General features: G+C 27.4%; 1 protein-coding gene and 1 long non-coding RNA gene across 4 annotated transcripts in view; one reads left to right on the forward strand and one right to left on the reverse strand.

The window, feature by feature from the left end:
• LOC130663158 (myosin regulatory light chain 2) overlaps nucleotides 1–21,485 on the reverse strand; it is a 39,326-nt gene that overhangs the window by 14,355 nt on the left and 3,486 nt on the right. For 2 of the 3 annotated variants that reach the window (XM_057462265.1, XM_057462266.1), the window contains exons 3-4: nucleotides 5,043–5,502; nucleotides 4,814–4,957 (exon numbers count right to left, since the gene is read on the reverse strand). In XM_057462265.1, the coding sequence (XP_057318248.1) occupies nucleotides 4,814–4,957; nucleotides 5,043–5,502 (604 nt within the window). Of the gene's footprint in view, nucleotides 1–4,813; nucleotides 4,958–5,042; nucleotides 5,503–19,381; nucleotides 19,614–21,485 lie in introns of those variants that run through there. The other variant, XM_057462264.1, reaches the window with a different exon arrangement.
• LOC130663161 (uncharacterized) lies at nucleotides 363–21,310 on the forward strand. Its single transcript, XR_008989162.1, has 4 exons — nucleotides 363–695; nucleotides 1,116–1,164; nucleotides 19,993–20,209; nucleotides 20,297–21,310. It is a non-coding gene; the product is annotated as an uncharacterized LOC130663161 (long non-coding RNA).

A 21,485-nucleotide genomic window follows, 5' to 3' on the forward strand; every position in this document is an offset into this window, starting at 1 on the left:
TATGATATCAGTAATATGTGTTATGCTTTTGTCTGAGATCTTTTGTTCAGTATAAACCTAGATTGTACATTTCTGTAAAATCACAAAGTTATTATACCATTCATCAAAATTTCAGACAAATGTAAACGTAATCCAACCAACCGTTAAACATTGTAAAGGAATAAAAATAAAAACCGGTTATTTTCTATGCGTTAAAAATAAATGAAAATTATAAAGATGCCTTTGATAGTTAGTTCAGCTTTAATAATTTTAACACGACAATTAGCCTGAGGTGTTAAATGAGTTATATAACTCAACCATCATCAGAGTCTGTAGCATCGTTACAGCAAAACGCCTTAAGCAGTGCAACGTTCACTCACTGCTTTTGTAACTTATTTTTGTCAGCTGAAAAAACTTAACTTTACTCGTATAAAGTATGGCTTTAGAGCTTATACAGAAGTATGCACACGTAGCAAGTTGAAAAATTATTTATGGTTAAAAACAAAGGGTATGATATTATTTTTTACCTGACATTGTTTGTGACATGACTGCTAACCCGAAATGAAATAATAGCGCACGGTGTTGTAAATTGGTACGAGTGTAAAAATGTAGAGAAAAGAAGATACTGAAAAGTAAAGTAGTTTTAGGGTGTGATCGTGAATCTTCTCGTACTCGGACATCTAATTTTGTTCATCCTTACAAAACGACATACAAAGGTAAACACAAAAAAAATAAACCGTGAAACTAGATAACAAATAAGTTCTTATTCAGGTACGACATCAAGATTTTTTTTTTTTTTTTATTATTAAGAAGATAAATTATTGAGCATCCATAATATTGAAATTTTTTTTTCCGAGAAAAAAACGAAAGGACACAGCGAAATCATGCACTTGTTTAAAATTAAAGTGTCATTGAAAACTTTTTTTTTATAATTCAGAAATTTTTTTTGTGTAAATTCAAGTAAGAAATATAATTTTCCATTACGGAAAATAAATTTTACAAAAATTAATCCCGGGTATTTGAAATTCCGTGAAAATAATAATAAGTGAAAATAAAGACTTTTTTTTGGGTTCACTGCGAGAACCCACATCCTTGTTAGTTTCGAAAGTTACCAAAGAAAATTGTTAAAATTCCAGGTTGTTTGTGGAATAAAACCAAGAATTCTGAACATCCAAAACATTGTAGGTATGTATATATACATAAATATTTATCAAGCTTATGAAACAAATTTGTTAGTAGGAGAATTTTCGATGATTTTTAACCATCAAGTCTCATAGGAAACGAGTTGCAATTTATGATACTATATAACTATATTAAGGTGGTAACACGTAAATCCTCGTATAATATGCATAAGTTACTTATTCACGCGTATTAAACACTGAAGTTAGTTAAGCTTCCAGGCTGATACTCGAATCAATCTGCATAAAACTTGAGGTGTCATAAAATATATGATTAAATTTTAATGTTACCTAAAATATAATACCGAGTTACTTTTATGAATATGTTTTATATAACAACTTTTATAACGATATGGTGGTAAACAAAATTAATATGGAGAAAATATATTCAACAATTTTGATGATATGTACAGTGCTGAGCCGAATTTAAAGCAAAGGTCGAGTGAATACTTATTCACCAGATGATGAAAGTGCAACGATGCATATACCTCAAGCCATATTCATGAACACGAGAAATATTTACAAGGGTTATAAGTATCAGTATCTTCTCTTTACCTTTAGATTCACAGAAACTTTTAAAAGAATATACACCAAAAGAGCTATTTCTCATTTAAAATTGATTACAAATTTTCCTCTTTGATAACCGTAATTTTATTAAATATTTAAAAATCTGTTAATTTTTTAATTTTTAATTTACAATCAACTTTATTGAAGTAATTGAGTATCACAATTTTATTAAATTTTGTTTACATATTTTAAAATTCAAAAATATATATCTTTATAAAATGTTCAACTAAGATTGAAAGCAATCGATCATTCACGTCATATATTAATCAGTTAACGGCAAACATCCAAAGTCAGCGAGAGTAAAATTTTGTTTACGTTTGACGAGTACTTAAACAATTAATCAATATTCATTTTAATATTTTTATTGAAAAAAAAAAAAAAATTACATGAGAAAATATTAATTTTATTTTGGCGCGATTATATAATTTTTTAAATAAACATAAAAAAAATCAAGTGTTTAAATTAACATGAGCTTTTTGTTAAAGTTACCTTAAGTCTTGAACTACAAAACTTAAGTAAAATGAAAGTAAAATTAGAGAATAGAGAATAACAAGTTACGAAGATTTAATTGCAATTTATTTAAAACGTTACGCCGAATTAAATGCAATTAATTTTACTCTAAAGGTATTCAAATACTCGGACATAAAAAGATTTTGGATTTAGAATATAATTAACTATCTTCACGTCGTCTATTAATTTTCATTTTAATTAATTAAAATAACTTTTTTTCATTTTACAAACAACAGAAAATATATTTATAAGATTAACAAGTAATTTATATGAAACATCGTGCAATAAAATTAAAAATAAAATAGATGCAATATCTATTGAAAGCACTAGAGTGTTCGCGATTGCAAGAAGAGTAATTTTCGAATAGGATAACAATGATACTGATTAGTCTTCGTATTGAAGACGAGGGAAGACGAAAGACGTATATTGAATTATGTTAAAGAGCTGAACAAGAAAATATGCTTATTTATCAAGTAATGACAGAGAAATAAGTACCACAGAAACTCTCGTATGCATTCCTCATTAGCTATCTATCCATTGACATATATTACCGTAAAAACATTTGTAAAAATTTCTCTACTTGGTGCAAAAATGCTTCAAGCGATATCGAGTCTTGGCCAAATGCATCGGCTGCATTTCTATCAAGATATAAATGGATATCTATAAAATGTAAGCAATTACCTTTCCACTATTCTATTGGCGAATGTTATTGTAAAAAAAAAAAAATTTACGTTCAATGGAAACATGATTTTTTTTTTACTTTTTATCTACTACCTCTTGAACTTACTTATCCGAACGTTGGAAAAAATTCTCAATCTCAAGAATCTTGTCTCATCGATTAAGCTACTAACGTTTACGCTCAATATATATAGTATTCTCGAAATACTGTTGTCTAGATACTGAATTTTTATATGGAAAATTTTATTTTTTTAAACTAATTATTATTATTCATATATAAATATATATCAGGGGAGTAAAACTGCTGAGTAAAATAAATAAATGCGAAAAATAAAAATTTTGTGTAAAATTTCTAACTATCGGGACTGCCTAGGATGGCCGAATTGCCTCATCCTTCCCGAGAGTCTTTCAACGGAACAAATTTTTATTTTTTTAAAACACGTCTTATTGTGCTCCGGATAATATATATGTTAATTTAATTTATTTGGACATGATATATTTACAAGACTTTTCCTTTTTTTATCTATATAAAAAGTATAAATAAATGAATAAATAAATATAAAAATATGAGTTTTGTTTTTTTAAATTTTAATGCATTAATATTTGCTTGTTTGAAGTTATATTTCGTATAAATTATTCATGAATTTAATGATGTTGTTAAAATTTCATGACCGTATAATTTTTACAGAGAAAATAAAATAAATAAATTTCTATCAACAGATAAGATACTTAAATCTTCTTGAAATATCATAAAATATATATCTGTGTGTTAGTATTTATCTATAAGAGAACTCTGTAAAGTAAAGTAGCAAAAAGGATCAGAAATGTAACAAAAATATAGTTGATGAAAATAAAAATATATTGAAACGAAAAATATCGAAGGAGTCTCTACACGATTAAAAAAAAACAACTTGAAATGCGATCCTCTGCAGAGGGATAGATGTCAAGATAACTTTATTTTCCTTGAGTTTGTCAAGCATCCGTAAAATTTTCCGTTTCTATACTTTTTGCTACTGCATTACGCCGGAAAAAAATATTTTTTTATTTAATTTTTCTACAAAACACAACAGCAAGACTAAAGTAAATAAAAATAAAATTACTCATTTAAAATGAACCAATAGTTTTCAAACAAAACTATAAATACAATTATCAAAAGTTATGTACAGGCTTATAATTTTACCCCATTAAACTTACAAAGACATAAGTCTGAATATTATATGTGTCATTGTGGTAATATCTATGATATCAGTTGCTACAGAAATCACAAGCCGGGAAATAGTTAACTCCAAGTTTTGATAAATGACCTACATATTTTCCAGTTAACAAATAATTTTAATAATTTATCGGCACAGAGTATCGTAAATCTATATCTATAATTATATTAATTGTTTTTTAATTCCGATAACGAAATTACTGAACAATTAAAATTCTGGTTTTATCGAATTTAATCTTATTTATAAAAAAAAATTATCAACCTCATTTAATTATACTTTTACAATTGTTAAAAAAAAAATATATGTTGCTATCTAATATTTCAGTAGTTTATTTTTATTTACGGTAGATATAAATTATCAATTTATGTGCCTGTATTTTAATTATTCATAATTTAAAAAAAAAAAAGAATCTAAATGTGCGGGAACTGTATCTTATGATCGTCATACTTTTGTTTCTACCGAAACAACGAGTAATTGATGTATCCATTCCACTTGTATTCATTTGATAGCGAGGAAAAATATTAAAGCAGGAATCTGAGTAATTTATCATGCAGTTGTATACAAAGTGAAACATCGGTCAATTTAATTTAACATTTGTAAAATTCATTTGACAGTACCCAGTATTTTATAGATAAAAGATGATTTAAAATATTTAAACATTATGTATTTTTATCAGTAGAAACTCACCGTCAGTGTCGATTTCCTCGAGCATTGTTCGCAATTCCTCTGTTCTGGCAAATTGCCCCAAACCGCGCATAACTCTGCCGAGTTCTTCTTTGGTAATACTTCCATCACGATCTTTGTCAAAGAGATTGAATGCTTCTTCGAATTCTTGACAAAAAACAAAAAAATAAATAAAATGAAATAATTTAACATTAAATAATAAAATATTATAATTAAAAACATTAAGTGTTACCTTTCATTTGAGCTTTACTGATAGCCGGCATTTTGTCACTCGGAGTAGTGGATCCTCTGCGAGAGTCCGGTAGCTCGAAAAGTAAACTAGTAGGAAGTCTCGTTTGTCCAGATACCGAAGAACTTGAAGAAGCCGTCGAGACCATCAGTGGCTCCATCTTAGCGTCTGATGGCTCACAACCGGTCACTTGGATAGCTTGAATAGGACAGTCAGCTCGTAAAAGACATTTATCATGTCTAGCTTCTTCTAATGGCTCTTGTTTCTCAGTTGAAATTATTTTTTTATCGCTATCATCGCCGAGCGGAAACTGCTGTCGAATAGATGTTAAAGTTGACGTAAATTCATTTGGCACTGACGGTTTTTGCGCATCCGCCCAGGAAGTTTCACTAATCGATGGCCTTGAAGAACAACTACCTGGTTCTTGGTCGCCTCCACTTCCTCCATCAGTGTCTTTACGTGTCTAAAGACCAACAAAAATTATCATTCATATTTACATAACTTAATATCAAATAAATTTAACTTTTTAAAGTTTATCATCAATTTTATTTAATTTAATATTTAATCAACTGTTTTATTGAATAGTGTGACAGGTGTTGTTTTATTTGTACATAATAAACCGCGACTTCCGCAATAAGTAGATTGGTAATTCCGGTGACTCCGGTGTCTAAGTTAAGTAATTTAATACGAATGAGGGAATACTCAACGCCAAGTGTTCAAGCGGCCATGAATAGTTGAGATCTAAACTAACGTAATTGTAATTCTCTAAAATGACTTCAAAGTACCTGGTGCAGTGGCATTTGCTGTAACTGTACTCTATATCGTCACATAGATACATATTACATGGGGACAAGGATCTCTTTGAATGATGCGCTTGAGGTAAATAGTACTGCATAAGTATGCTCGACTAAATATGCGGGTTATCCAGCATCAAGTTCCAGCTCTCTGTTATCATCATACACCCTATGTCACATTATCCTTTAAATTTATTATCAGCTACCATAAATTCCAACAACCCATTTTTTTCAGCTATTTTATTTTATCATTATAAAACATAATCACGTCAATTCAACTTGATTATCATCATCATCAGAATGTGATGCGCGACAAACGTTAAAACAAAATAAAAATACATAGTGTTCAATTTAGGTAAAAAAAAAAAAAAAAATTTATAAAATAACGACTTGTTTTATCTCAACTACATGCTGTAATTGCCAGTAGACTCCCACGAGAATGGATACCAGGCCACCTGTTAATCGTTCTACATACTCGTGTAGCTGCACCATCATTACTCGACATATTCTACTAGCTATTAGGGACAGCTCACTAAAATCAAGGTACCTCATTTTTTTTAAAACTATTTTTGAGAAAATGTTAAATAGATAAAAAAAAACCCTATTTAATTTAAAAACAATTAAATTTGTGAAATATAGAGAATTAAGACAGTTTGAAATCTTATATAGTGAAATTGGCAGTATGACACTTGAGAAATCTTAGACGTGCTACTAATAATGGATAAATGGCATCTATCATAGAGCGGTGAAGTATCTTTTATAAAATTTATATCTACAAGTATATATTTAAAAATTTTATTTATGATATTTAGCTGATATAACATCATTGATTAGTATCCATTACAGATTTATTAGTTTTGTTGTTTATTTTTAAGCGAAAGAATTAATCTTTAATATAATTTTGATCTTTGCAAACGATTTACGTCAAGAGTTGGTTGTTAATTTCAACGTTAGCAGTTAGGGGCAGGTAATTCAAGTCTTGGAAGTTGAAGTATTGGAATATTGAAACAAGATCCGCGACCAAGTGAAGCAAGTCACTAGCAATCTATGAGGTTCATTAGTAGACTTAGTTAATTGCCCTTCGATTTGGGTCAACCTTGATCAGTCAACCTTTGAAAACATATATTTTACTATACTACATAAATCACTAAAAGGATTTATTTATTATTATTATTTTATTTTATATTTTTTAAAATTATATTTTATGTATTTTCGTATAGTAACGGTTTTTTTGAATTGATTTTTAATGGAAATTGTTCACAGAGAACTCACAAAATTTACATACCAGAGAGGTTATTAAAATTCAGTAGGTTAACATATTGCAACGTCGATGTCTTTTAAATAAAAAAATTATAAATTTAACTCTTAAAATTCAGATATGCTTGTATTTCATTATTTCGAATTTTTTTTTTTTTTTTGCTTATGAATTATAATTTTAATTATGCAAATATTATTTTATTTCTTTTAACTTTGTGCTATTTTATTAGCAGTTAAGAAAAGTTTAAACGATAAAATTCTCAACGGTTGTGTCGGTAGATAATCATAAAGAAGTTTACTCGGGAATGTAACAAGATGTTTAAAAAGTACTTGCAGCCTCAAAAGTTGTTGAGGAAATAAAAGTTTAAGTTACTGTATCATATTATGACGATAAGGCTTATAGTATTTACCTTAAAAAAATTTTAAATAAAATGAATTTACATCATCTTATTTTTTAAAAAATATTCTGTTAAGACTTTGACCATACTCTACTGTACAAATTCAATTATAGTTATTTTAATTTTAATTTAAATAATAATATAATTTTTTAATTCAATTTCGAAATGTAATAAAAATAATTCTCGGAAAATTAAAAATAAAATAGTTGAAAATTTGTTTACTTTCATATAAAAAAAAAAGGTTTAAATTTAATAATAAGCTATACAGTGAGTTAGCTTTTCTTTCTAAGTACTGAATGAGTTTTCCACTCTGATCGGTATTTTTCAGAATGTAGTAGTTTGAGTTTATGGAGAGTCAAGTAGGGCCAACAGAGAAAACTCGATCGCAGTTTCCGATTCACAAACAATATTCTACTAACTTTAATTCGAATCACGGTTAGTCTATCAATATTGACTTTCTGTCTTTTAATCAATGCACCAAGTTTTTCTTTCATTAAAAAAAATTTTTTTTTATTCAATTTTCAATTTTTCTACAACCATCTATAAAATAAAAGTAAAAATAAAACATATCCTTTAAGATATTTATGTAAAATAAATTCAAAGGCTACTAAGAAAAACAGGACACGATTTTTATTTTACAAGGTAACATCAAATAACACAAGTGTACTCAACGAGACTCTCAGTAACTGTCACGACTACCTTTTAAATTCGATTTCCTATTGTCGAGCAAACAGATCAGTCTAGGCAATTATATTGATCATCCTTGAAATCCTTTTTGTTTCACTCGTAACGCTCTTCTCTCTCTATTTCTCTCACTTACACTTTGTCTTTATTGCTTTATCGCCGAGGAATGATATCAAGCTCGGTTGTCATTATAAAATACTCCCTGGAATGTCTGACTAAAACGCCAAAGGACAACCAGATTGTAGAGATAGAACAATCGATTACCCAGTTAATAGTATCCATATGATCTACCCTATTTTATCGAAAAATATTTCTTCTATTTCAGAACTTTTATTCTTTTTATTTTTTTTCAGTTTACCCATACCCTGAATAAATATAAAATAAATTAAAATACGGATTCAGTGATTCTATCGATAACCATCCGCGGTTCTCGATAATCCTAGTAGAATTTTTAGAAATTTTTTTTTTTCGATTCGTTGAGTTGAAAAAAAGAAAAATAAATAAATAAAATAAAAGCTTTTGCTTTTACAAAAGTAAAATAATCAGCAATAATTTAGAAAATTTCATTTTTTTTTTTTTATTAAAAGCTTTTAATTTTTTTTGACCTCAACCTTTCGTTCATAAAAGTTTTACAGACTTCCTTGAATGAATAATTTAAAGGCTATCACAAAAAATTTCTATATATGAGAAAAAATTAATAAAACTTGAAATTGAAATTATTTTCGTACACAGACGAAATTTCGTCTATAAAATATTGCAGTTTATAACATAGTTAAAGTTTCAGACAATCAATAGATTTTGTCAAAATTGACCTCATTTCATCTTTTTTAAGACAATAGACTCACACAAATTCTTTTTCTCCTCAATTCCAATCCTTCTTAACACTTTTCAAAATTTTCCACTCTCAAACTTGAGTTTATCACTATCGAGCGGTATCAATTTGCGACCTGATTAATTGAGACTCTACTCAATTATTTAAATATATATTTCATAGCATTGTCATACCACGCCGGAAGTTTATTGTTAAATTTTAATGATTTAAATTATTGAAATTGTATAAAAATAATATTTTTTAAAATATTTAAAATGAAATTAATGCCTATACGGTATTACGATATCGATGCAATAAATCTCTTATAAAATTTCAAGGTCTAAATTAAACTTGTTACCATTCAATAATTCATATAACCCAATATGTAAATGAAGTATCTTGAAGATAACAAGAATATGGTAATGGGCACATTGTGATAATATTATTAATGTTCAATTCTAGATTAAGATAGTGGATATTATTAGGATATGTTCTTAAGAATCCAGTGTGAGTTACGAAATTCAACATAAGAATAAGGAAAAAAATGAAGTAAATAATAATAATAATAGTAAGAAATACTGTCGAAAGAAAATACCGTCAAGCTATTTTAAGGAAAAATACAAAAATAGATATTGTACCTTGAATATAAAGAGAAATAAATAAAAGCAGTTGAAATGTGGTTGAAATAAAGTGGTAATGCAATGGATGTAAAGAAAATGCAGGCTTACATAAATCCCTGAGAGGCTGTCGGACGAAATACAAATGGCACCAAGTCGACAGCTTGATCGATCAGAGACACTCAACTCAAACAAAAATGACTTAGCTAAATTTTAAAAATACTTTTTCGTTAATATTTACATTTAACTACACTTTGACTCTGTTAAATAAAAAAATTTTTTTCTCATTACCCCGCGTATTCAACTTAAAGATTTTCTTTTTACTGGCAAATAATCTACTCGACAAGTGGATGCGGGATAAAAATTGTAAATTTAAATTATAAGATGAGAAAAATAAAATAATTGCAAAGATAAATCATATATAAATATGTATATAGTGAGTAAAAAAAATACAAAATAATTAAAGATGATTGGGAATTACCAGTGAGTCATCAGAAATTCCTGATTTTATAGTTTTCTATTTCGCATCGATTACAAGATTATTATTGATTGTCACACATTACTCATTTGATACTTGATTGGACAGAAAACTTGATTAGCCTAGAAAATGAACCTCGAAGACAATCATTTGACTTTCATATCCCCTTTAATTTTATGGTTCAACTCAAGTATCGTAAAAATTTTTTAAATATTTAATATTTAAATAAAATTAAAATAAATACGAGATAAGAAGTTTGTGAAGAAAACAAATTAAATCTCAAGAGAAGTTGATGTTAATGTTTCAATAAAATGACGGAGTATTTCACATTGAGGATCGTTAATTCACCCCTACATCTTGTCTATTTTAGAGCCCCTCTTATCCCATTATAGTTTGATAATACAGAATACGTCTGAATCTTAATAGATCTGTATTACTCTCGAGGTTGACGTGACGATACTCAAATGTCTAATAGCTTCATGCCGCCGTCATCATTGTGGTACGTGCGGGAGCTATTCCAATGATATCTTCACAAGCTATACTAATGTGGGCTGTCGAATATCTGTGTGTATACAACTACAATCTACGTACATACGTAAGGTTGTTGCAGCGCAAGAGCGATCACTCTTGTTTATTGGACTACAGTAACAATAATACAACTAGAGTTAATGATGTACGTGCTTAATGTACTCCCCCGAGTACATGCAACGTCTGACCGACTACACAATCATGTTTAACTACACGGTTTACTGATCAACCCTCAGAGATTACTAATACTTTTTAACAAGATAAAATACCTCGTCTCATTTCACAAACGACTAACTCATTCATTCATTATTTAACAAATTAATTATTCAATTTTGTCAATGATTCCATTAATTACTTGATTACTTGATCAAAGAGAAACGTATCGTTCAAGTAGAGTATTTCGTATAAAGTTAACTTGAGGTTAATGATAAGATAAAATAACTATTAAAAAACTTTATGTAAGATGTTTTACTTGGACATCAACAAGTACAAACATATATTTAGCTTTCTATGAAACAAATAAATTTCTTATTGCTAATATTAGATTCTCTTGAATTAAATTATTTTGTTGGAATCAACTTTTCGTTATGGAAATAAAAATTTATAAAAAGAGAAAAAATAAATTTCAGTTTGATATTTTGAAATTGTGTCTTTTTGACAGATTTCGACGCTAAAAAATCTTGAAAAGTACTTCTGACTATTTGGGATCGAGTGTATACTTAACAGCAACAAAGAGTTTTAAAACTAACCCGCAGAGTTGCCTGTTAATTTTTTTTATGTCAAAGCGAAGGTTTAATTATTTATTAAGCATTTCTAGGAGTCACATATTTATTTCAAATTTACATGTCTATTTAATTTTCTATATTAATGAACCGTTAGGAGGTAAATTAAGCTAAAATTATTAAAAATTTTGAAATAACTTTATGACAGTTTCTCGAAATTATCAAAATAAAACGTTAGATATGTTGGTGAGCTCAATTTACCTCTTAATGATTGACAATTTATTTTGATTCAAATAATTATGAATTGGTTGGTAATTCCAATTTCCCATTAAACATCAAAATTAAATTTCACACATTTAATTGGCAGATTTTTTCTCATCTTGATGAAATTGGATCAGTATAACTATGTATGTTGTTATTGAACTGATAAGCTAAAAAAATAAAAATTAATTAGTTTTGAAAAAAAAATTTTTTTTTGTTTTCTACACAAAAAAAAAATATTACAGATGTGACGAGTGAACAATCGAGTGAAAATAATCCAGCGGCTGTAAAGTCAATTTTTGTATGTAGTAATGAATCAGTAAAGCCCAATAACTGAAAATCACAAAAGAATTAATAAAAATATGTATAAAAAAAAGAAATTTTATTGGAAATTTACTTCGGTTTGTATTACAGCGTGTGAATGATATTTATCTACAATACAAAATATAATAGAACCAGTTCTTGACATCTGGAATTTAAAAAATAAGTAAGTAGCATAAATTTTAATGATAAAAAATTTGAACATTTTATTTGAATACATACCTCGCTTGAAATTTTTGAAATGTAACCAGTAAAAGTTAAAAGTGGACCGAAATAAGTAATACACCATATACTGACAAAAAAACACCATTTTGTTGATAGTTGTTGTCGAATTGTTATTATTGCGATTTTGTACAAATTATAAGCAACGACAGTCGAAAAATTAAGAATCGCAAAAACAAGAAGCCACGAATAAAACTTAGTGACACTTTTAGTAATTTCATAGAGAGATCGATATGATTTTTTAAGATTTACAATTTTGTTTTTCACTGCAACAAGTTTGTAATTATCGAAACCTCTTTTGCGTAAAGATAACGAACTAATACTAATATCTGTAAAATTATTATTTACAGCAGCAAGTGAAGCAAATGTTTCATTAATTGCACGAAACCTTTTTTCAATAAAAATAACAATAAGAGAAAACTGCATTAGCAATCCCCCAATGATAAATTTTGGAACCAAATATACTATATATTCAATCAAATCTCCTTCGTAGTCAATAGTTCTTACAATTGCAATAATAAAACTCAAAATCATTTGCGGCGCACAAATAAATACGTGCTTATATTTATAATCTTTCAATTTTTTTGTATCGCAATAATTGTCAATAAAATCTCTTTCTAAAAATATTAAACTTTCAAAAATTTTAACTATTTTCCGTTGCTTTAAACAAAAAGTCACCACCGTAACAGTCATCGCTACATTTTCACCGATCAACATAAAAACTGTAACAATGAATTCCAATTTATATGCTTCTCTATAAACATCTCCGTAAATGAAATAAAATATCACGATCACGAAATAAAATGATAAAGTAAAATTATAAATTGATCCTTTTAACGATTGATTAATATTCACAGATAAATTATTGTAATTTCTTTTAATTTCTACGGCAAATGGTGCGATTCCAAAAATTTTAAAAACGTATACAACCAACCGAAATAATATAATTTCAAAAGTATTTTTGATCGCATTATTTATTTTATTTTTCACAGACTTTAAATTGACCATGATCTCAAAAATTTTTTAAATAAAGTATAAATTGTAAACAGATCTGTTTTTGAAAGCGACTATTTTATTGTGAATAAAAAAATATACATAAAAATCAAAATTATGCTGAATCATAAAAGTCGATATTCTTTTTATCAAAAAAATTAATCGACATCAAAATTTCTAAATGCATGACATCAAAATAAAGCTTTGATATGAAGCCATAAAATGTAAAGATATATTTTACATGTTATATATTTGTAGATAAAACGTAAATAACTATAATTTATAAAAAGCTCAAAGTGTGAAAAAAAATTAATGGATCCTCATATTCACACTTATAATTTATGATATACTTTTTTATTCACACTGTTCAACTAATTTAATGTGTTAGCGTAACACAAGTAGACGAAGAACAAAACGGAGGGTGATTTCGAGAACAAGATAACTTTTGTTGTAGATCAGCTAAGTCATATGATGAGTAAGTTAACGAACGGAAGTTATATAAAGTTACACAAAAGTTTAAAAGTATTTTTTTCTTCTTTTTTATTAAAATTTATATATTACTTAAGAAATTTTGGTAAAGTGTGTAAAGACAGTAGACGTAACTATTATTTAAATAAAATATTGGATTATTAAATTATATGAGTTTGGGATTAATTGGAAGACATGTCTCTCTGTGCATCTTTTGAAGGTGATCAATTAACATGACCAACACTTTACTGAGAAAATCAACTACGGTGTTGGCAAGTTCAATTAGTCAGTTAGTTCAAAGCTCCTTGTTGACAGAATATCTATAGATTTCAAGTAAATATTACAGAGTAGTGATGTTCTGAGTTAAGTAAATACATTCAGTAAAATAAAAAAAAAATAAAATACGTAACGAGTAGTTTATAGGGGATGAAAAGAAGAGTATAAAGAAAATGAATAGAACATGAAGGGTTTTTTTTTATTTTTATTTTAGGATATCTCCATTAAAGGCGATGACTTTTTTAGCAATTTGATTGGCAGCGATGAGAGCCTTTCGCGCCGTTAAATTGCAAAATAAGTTGGGTGTCGATACTCAATCAAAATGTATTGCATTATAATCGAATGCAGGGTGAAAAAAACTAGGGTATCAGTATCAGAGGAAAAAGCGATAGAATATGAGACAATTATTTTTCAAAATTTATTCAACAAATTTTTATTATAGAATTCATGATTTCAAGTGAGAATGTTGGTATCGCAATAGCAAAAAGGCTAGACTTATTGTTTAATTAATTTTATTTAAATTAAAATTTATATACTTTCCAGTATTCAGTTAAATTGAAAAATTATATTTTTGTCTGTCTGAATTATTAATAAAGAATGCAAATTACACTAAAAAATTTCATTTTAAATCAATTTGACAGTTCGGGAGATAAATGAGCTTTAAGTTTTCTCTTTCTTTAATTTCAGTAAAATAATTTATATCTAAATGTAAAATGATGTTTTAATATTGTTATCAACTTTTTTATTTTTTCTATCAAAATTTGAAAGCGAGTAAAAATAATAAATAAATAAATCACCGTTTTATTTTTATTATCTCTGATACTTGATGATTGATAACTGAAGATTCGAATCAATAACGATAACAATTTAAAAAAATTTATATTAGATAAAAAAAAAAATTTGAATTAGCATTTTAAAAAATAAGTATGAAATCGAATTATAAAAGGGGAAAAATGCCAATATTTGATAATTTTGTAGACGTAAAAGATTTTTTTTTCTTTTTTTCAAGTTATCTACAAATAGCCGTGGGGGGTTTTTTTTCTATAAGCAGTTGGAAAACTCCCAGATGAAATGAGAAGTTTAGATAAGACATATAAACCCTGGAGGCTTTCACTTTTTCCCAGCAATAATTTGCTCTTTCACTATAGCTTACATGTAATGTACAGTTTTAATAACGAATAAAAAAGTTTTACACCGTCAGAAATTAAAGTTACCTAGGACAGCACTTATTTTTTATTAACAAAGTAGTGCTCAACAATTTGATTTTTAATGACAATAGATTTATATAATAAAAAGTTAATGAATAGAAAAACTACAAAAATAGTAAATCTTCAGGACATGAATCAAAAAAATTTCATTTTTTTGCTTTAGTCTAAAACTTTTTAAGCTGTAAGTTGACGAGGATTTACATGGAGATTGTGAACTTAAATCGTGCTTGAAAAGTTATTGCCATGGGTGTTATGATAATCATGTACGAAATTTAACAATCAAAGCGTGTAGTAGTAAGTACTAAAGTAACATCTATACTTGAGTTTGTATCATTCGGAGACATTCTGGTTTACATGTTGGCATTCAGAGTTTCTGAGCGTCATGTAAAGGAAGACAATGCAATCGAGCTATTGTTAGTAAGTTAAACAACTAAAAGTTTAAACATCGAGTAGTACTCTCAACACTTACTGCTATTGAAGTACCAACGAGCTAGTCAACTCATATTTATGCTAATAATTTACTGTACATACATAAATATAAATTACCTTGAGCTGCAATATAAAGTAGGGATGAAAATTATCAACCAACTTAATAACGAATATATATATAAACATATATGTATGTATATCTCAAAATGCAGAGAATCATTAAATTAACTTTTACCACTTCATGTATAGTCATCACGAGCACTCAAAATATGCAACGACCCAAATATCATTATTGACAACGATATATGGTACACATTTAATATATACGAAATTTGTTCCGAGTATTGAAATCATTTTGCTGAAAAGCTGAAAAGCTTTTTGTAAACATTTCATATGTTGGGTATTTTTAGTTTTTCAATTATTATTTTATTCAAATATGGATTCATTATAATGATGATAAATGATATATTTATTGTTAAACTTTAATCAACTATCAGGTTTATATGCTTATTTTTAAATGTAAAATAATAAAATATAATTGTGATGTATCTGCATAAAAATAAATAATAATAACAATAAAACAAATGTTGAATACTGCAGTAGAATAACTGATGAAATATCACGAATCAACAGAAAAAAAATTTCCAATTAATGAAAATATTTATTTCAATTAAAATTTTTCAGATTATTGAAAATGTCTGAATATAAAAAGGTAAAATCTAATTACTTAAATTTTATTTTTTGTTTAATATTTTATTTATATAATTTTTGAATAAATTGGTGTTGTTATATATTTTATAAAGATATATATGTATGGCACGAAGAGTTTTAGAATTTCCTCTCATGCTATGACGATAAGTTATATAATACCAGCGGATTCCAAAGGATGGGAATGTTGGTAAAAAAAAAATAAAATAATATAAAATAAAAAAGTAGTACAGCATTAGACTTAAGGGCATGCGGTCGTACGTGAGGTTCTGCAATAACCTAAGTACAAAGCTCGACAAGTCACTAAATTAATAATAGATCAGTCGAAAATTTAAGTTATTTACAATGGAATTCAAAATTTACTGACGACGTAATTATTTTATTTATAAACTTTCTATCTTATTTATTTATTTCTTTGAAATTAACGTGCTTATCAAAATTTTAAATGTGCATAAATTAAGAGATTAAGTAAAAGACAGATTGATAAAAATGTTTTTGAATTTTAAAATAATTTATCGCATTAAATCCCTGCTATTTTTATATAAAAACAAAAAAAAAAAACTCTCAAGAGCATGGGCCATGACAGAGGGAATTTTTTGCGGGTCATCTGCAGTGATACATCGCTTGCAAAGTCCAAAGATACTTTATACGAATTAAATAAATGTTACATTTCCTGGTTTTCTATTCAACACCTTTTTTAATTATTCTGCTTTAACAGAAAAAAATCTTAACAGTTTCGTTGGGATTTTTTTTAAAACTTTTCTTAAAGAGATGATTTATGTTGTCTAGTATAATTTCAAAAAAGCAATTTAAAAATTTCAAAAATAAGCATTGGATGTAAAGAGAAAAATTATAAATTTATAACAAAATTTATTCGAACGTAAGGTCAAATCATTGAGAATAAATAAACGTAAACTGGCATCACCCAGGGCAAATCCTTCCCTATCTCCCTCCACAATATCCACATTCTGATCAACATCCGTGACACAGCATCACTGTACATACGAAAACGACAATACCCCCAAGGGTTTAATGCACACAAAGACAAGTGTTTGTAGAACGCGCGCGAAACTCTCGCCACGCACTTCGACTTGGACGTTAGATATAATAGTGCATGTATATGTACTCCGTACTGTCAGTGTTGTTTCGTACTATCGTTGATAGTATCCTTCGTACTGTACATACAGAACTTACAATTGTAAGTTTATACACCCTCGGGCTACTGCTGCTTACAACCCTCAGACTAAAAAGACCAAAAATAAAGAAAAAATAACCGGCCCTACGAGCAATAATTTTTTTATAAACAAAATCCCTGAGGAGTTCAGAGCTAAGATAAAAAATAATTCAAAATAACATTTTTTTTTTTTGGTTGACCAATATTTTGTTTGTTTGAAATATAAATTTTTATCAAGTTTTCAACAATGAAGCTTTTTATTGAGAGTGATAAGCATTGAAAAGTCATTTTATTGCACATAGTTATTGTAGAAATTCCGACGAGAATTATTATTGATAGCGTATGACAATAAGAAATCGTCAAGATGGATGGCAAATAAAATGAAAATAAATTATTATTCGTAACAAATTTGTTTTTATGATAATAAAATAGTGGTCTGAAGGTTTTTAGTTTGTATAGATATAAATCTGTCGCAAAAGTATATAAGTAAAGTGGGTGGTATATATATTATGTTGTATTGTATTGTATTGTATGGTGCCAAAAGTCCCTATGGGGTTTAACTAAAATCTCTCTTGTACTCGGGGCTTAAGCTGCTTTAGTTAAACTTGAAAAGAAGCTTGTACTTTAACAAACAATTGCAATAAATATTATACGTATATATTATGAAAAAATCTAAATAAATAAATGAGTATTATAATTTTTACAAAAATAAAATGAGCAAAAGTAACGAATTTTTTTTTATATAAATTAAAAATATTAATTGTCAAGATAAATGAAAACTATAAATATTTATTTTGTCAGAATATTTATGACGTTTATAATTTTTATTTACGTTTACAATGTGTCAACAATTATCGACAATATTGTGGATTGTTCGCATATTTTCACAATCAGCTGAGTAAAATATTTGTGCATCATACGCAATAACTTTAATGATAATGAAATAAACGTCAGTCAACAAAAAAAAAAAAAAAAAAAAAATTCAAGAGAATAATTACACGTAATTTCGTTTATTACTTTCTAAGAAAAAAATAATTATTTATTGATTATTATTAGAAAAAAAAAAATCTCAAAATTTTTGGATATGAAATAATAACAAAGAAAAAATTTCAATAAGGACACAAAAAGAAGCAGAGCTCCAAGAGATTTTTAAATCAACTTTTGAGTTACAAAATTAAATAATTTTTTACATGAAAATTAACTAATAAACAATCGCTTTTAAAACTTTCCGATTAACCCGAAGAAATCAATCGATTTAAATAAATCTCCCGACAATGGAAGGATTCATCCATCCAGAAATTTAATTAGATTCTGAGATAAATCCTTTGAATTGTTTTCAATTTACTTTAAAATTAATTAAATCTTAAAAATTATTCAGTTCTACGTCATAACTAACCATTTCAAATAATTATCATGAGTTTTAGTATCAGAAATTTTAAAAAATTGTAAAAACTCATTATCTTTAAACAATGCGATATAATTTAATAAAAATTAGTACATTTAAATTTATTTATTTAAAATTTTTAATAGAAATTCGTAATAATAAAATAAAATTTTTATCAAGTTAACTCCGTATACTGTTTATAATTCTGAGCAAAAAAAAAACAACCCCGTATAATAATAGTCCTTAATAAAAAGTAATCACAATCTCTTTAAATATATATAAGCGCACATATCCTTAAAAAGTACATAAGAATAAAAATGTTAAGAGAATTTCAATATTGTCATAAAAACTCTATAAAGCCACTAGAGCAGAAAGCAACCAATGTTCATTGCTCTAAGAGATAACGACGTACTTTTTTTTTTTATTCATGTGTAAGTCGAGTGCCCGACGGCTACAAAAACGTCATGTAATATTTCTAAAGAATGACACTGATTATAATCTATGAATGAAACTTAAAAAATATTTTTAAAATCTTACTACTTTTGCTTACTACAAAATCGAGATCTCTTTCCTTTCAGTTTATTTTTTTTTTCTTCTATATATTCATACCTGAACTTTGTTTAGTTTCACAATGAGGTCACCTACTCGTAAGAGAGCACATCTCAACCGAAAACCTAATAGCAATCGATTGAACCAAATATTAGCTTTGCTGATTAATTTGGTAACGACCCTCAGAATTTTTAAAAACACACTAGTCTCTTCTTTACTTTCCTTGTTTATTTTATCCCGAATTTTCACGTCCATATAGAAAGTTATAGTGAAAAAAAAAAAAAAAAAAGTGATAATTATTTGATACGTTAAAAACACATGCAGCTAACTAAAAAAAAAATCATGTAATAGTAAAATGATACAGCAAAAAATTTTGAAAAAATATCTAACGCGAAAAAAAAAAAAAAAAAATGAAAGACTACTTTTTTTACTGAATTACAGAGTGCAATTAAAATGTATCAGTTACCGTACATCATACTTTTCGCTAATGAATAATGATGAATGTAAAAATTTTTATTGAGACCTTTTCGCTCCCAGAAAAAATAAAATCTCCGCCCCTTAACATATGACAGCTTATAAGCTTTATCTCACCCAATCCCAAACGTTCAAGACCATTCGTATGCATACAAAGAATTCTCATTTTTTTATTTTTTTTATTTTTTCCTCCTCAGTACTCAGTGAGTGTATGTACGTATCTCCTGTATATTTATATGCGAAGCAAAGCAGTATGGTCAGCTACACTAAACTACACTAGGAAGCTTTAACGCCTTTGTATCAGCATTTATCTGTTATGTTACGTGCCTTCAAAATTGCCGAGCTGAATGGAATTCTTGATCATATGAAAAAGTAACACAAGAAATTCCAAGAGAGCTTTATTTCGCATCAAAGGTAGTCAGTCAGTCACTTTGTAATCGTACTTTTTGATTGCTACTTTTTATTTTTATAAAAACATTGTATTTTTCCTTTTTTATTTAGGTTTTTTAGATTCAGTACGAATAATTTTTTTTATCTCAAGCTATGTATCGGTACAAGTTAAATCCAATTGGCAAGAGTCTCAAAACAATTGTACACTGGGGCCAACAAAGCGATGACAAAGTGAGTGGTGGGAACAAAACCAGCTCTGGTCACGTATCGATAACTATGTTTTCAGATTCGTTCGCAACGACTATTTTATCAGTACATATACACACATTTTCCTTTGTTCTTTGTCTTTATTATGGTATACAGAAAATTCTTTGTCAGTTTGAACCGATAGTGGTAACAATATCTAACCGTATCTAACGATTTTATATACTGATTTATATAAATAATATAAAATTTGTTTCAGGAATTCGCGGATCGTTTTTCAATAGTTTCTTTATACTATAAAAAATTCCACACATAAAAATTTCATTTAATTAGTAATGAGATTTATTAAAAACTTATCGTAAATTTACTTTTTCAAAATAATCTATATGTTCTATTTTTTTTCGTGCTTTATTTCCCGACTATCGAACGATTCTCACTTTAACGTATTTCACGCAATTCTAATTTTGCCTGTCTACCTGTAAATCAAACGCTTGCAATAGTCTACAATTTTATTTTTTCCTTTTAAAACCTTCCAATCACAGAATTGTAATTAGTTCTACATACATCCCGGAGGAGAAAATTTAACTGGACCAACAGAGCCGGAAAAATGACAATTTAAACTGATTATACATTTCAAAATGTCATGTTAAAATTTCAACTGACGCACAATGTATACTCATTATAAATTATGTATAAACAATAATTAAAAAATAAACAAAAATACACAATTAGCTCTTTCAACATCACAATGGATGTTTATGGAGTTATGTAAATTTATCTTCGCTGGGGAATTATTATAATAATGCTGGCCAAATTATTTCTAGCGTAAAAACGTCACCAGTATTATACTAAAGAAATATAAATTACAAAAAAAAAATTAATTATTGTACTTATGAAATAAAAAACAATAAAAGATTTATATACTCAGAAAGTGATCTATCATCTATCAAATTCCAATTTCATTAGTATTCGACAACTGTCCGAATTTTTTCCCAATCACGGATACATCAATTCTTTGTTTTTAGCAATGAATAAATTAATACCCTTGAGATATCTTTTTTTCAACAAATCCTCTCTATAATCCCTTGTATTCAAA

The sequence above is a fragment of the Microplitis mediator genome, chromosome 2 (genome assembly GCF_029852145.1).
Source record: "Microplitis mediator isolate UGA2020A chromosome 2, iyMicMedi2.1, whole genome shotgun sequence".
In the NCBI taxonomy this organism is placed as follows: Eukaryota; Metazoa; Arthropoda; class Insecta; order Hymenoptera; family Braconidae; genus Microplitis; species Microplitis mediator.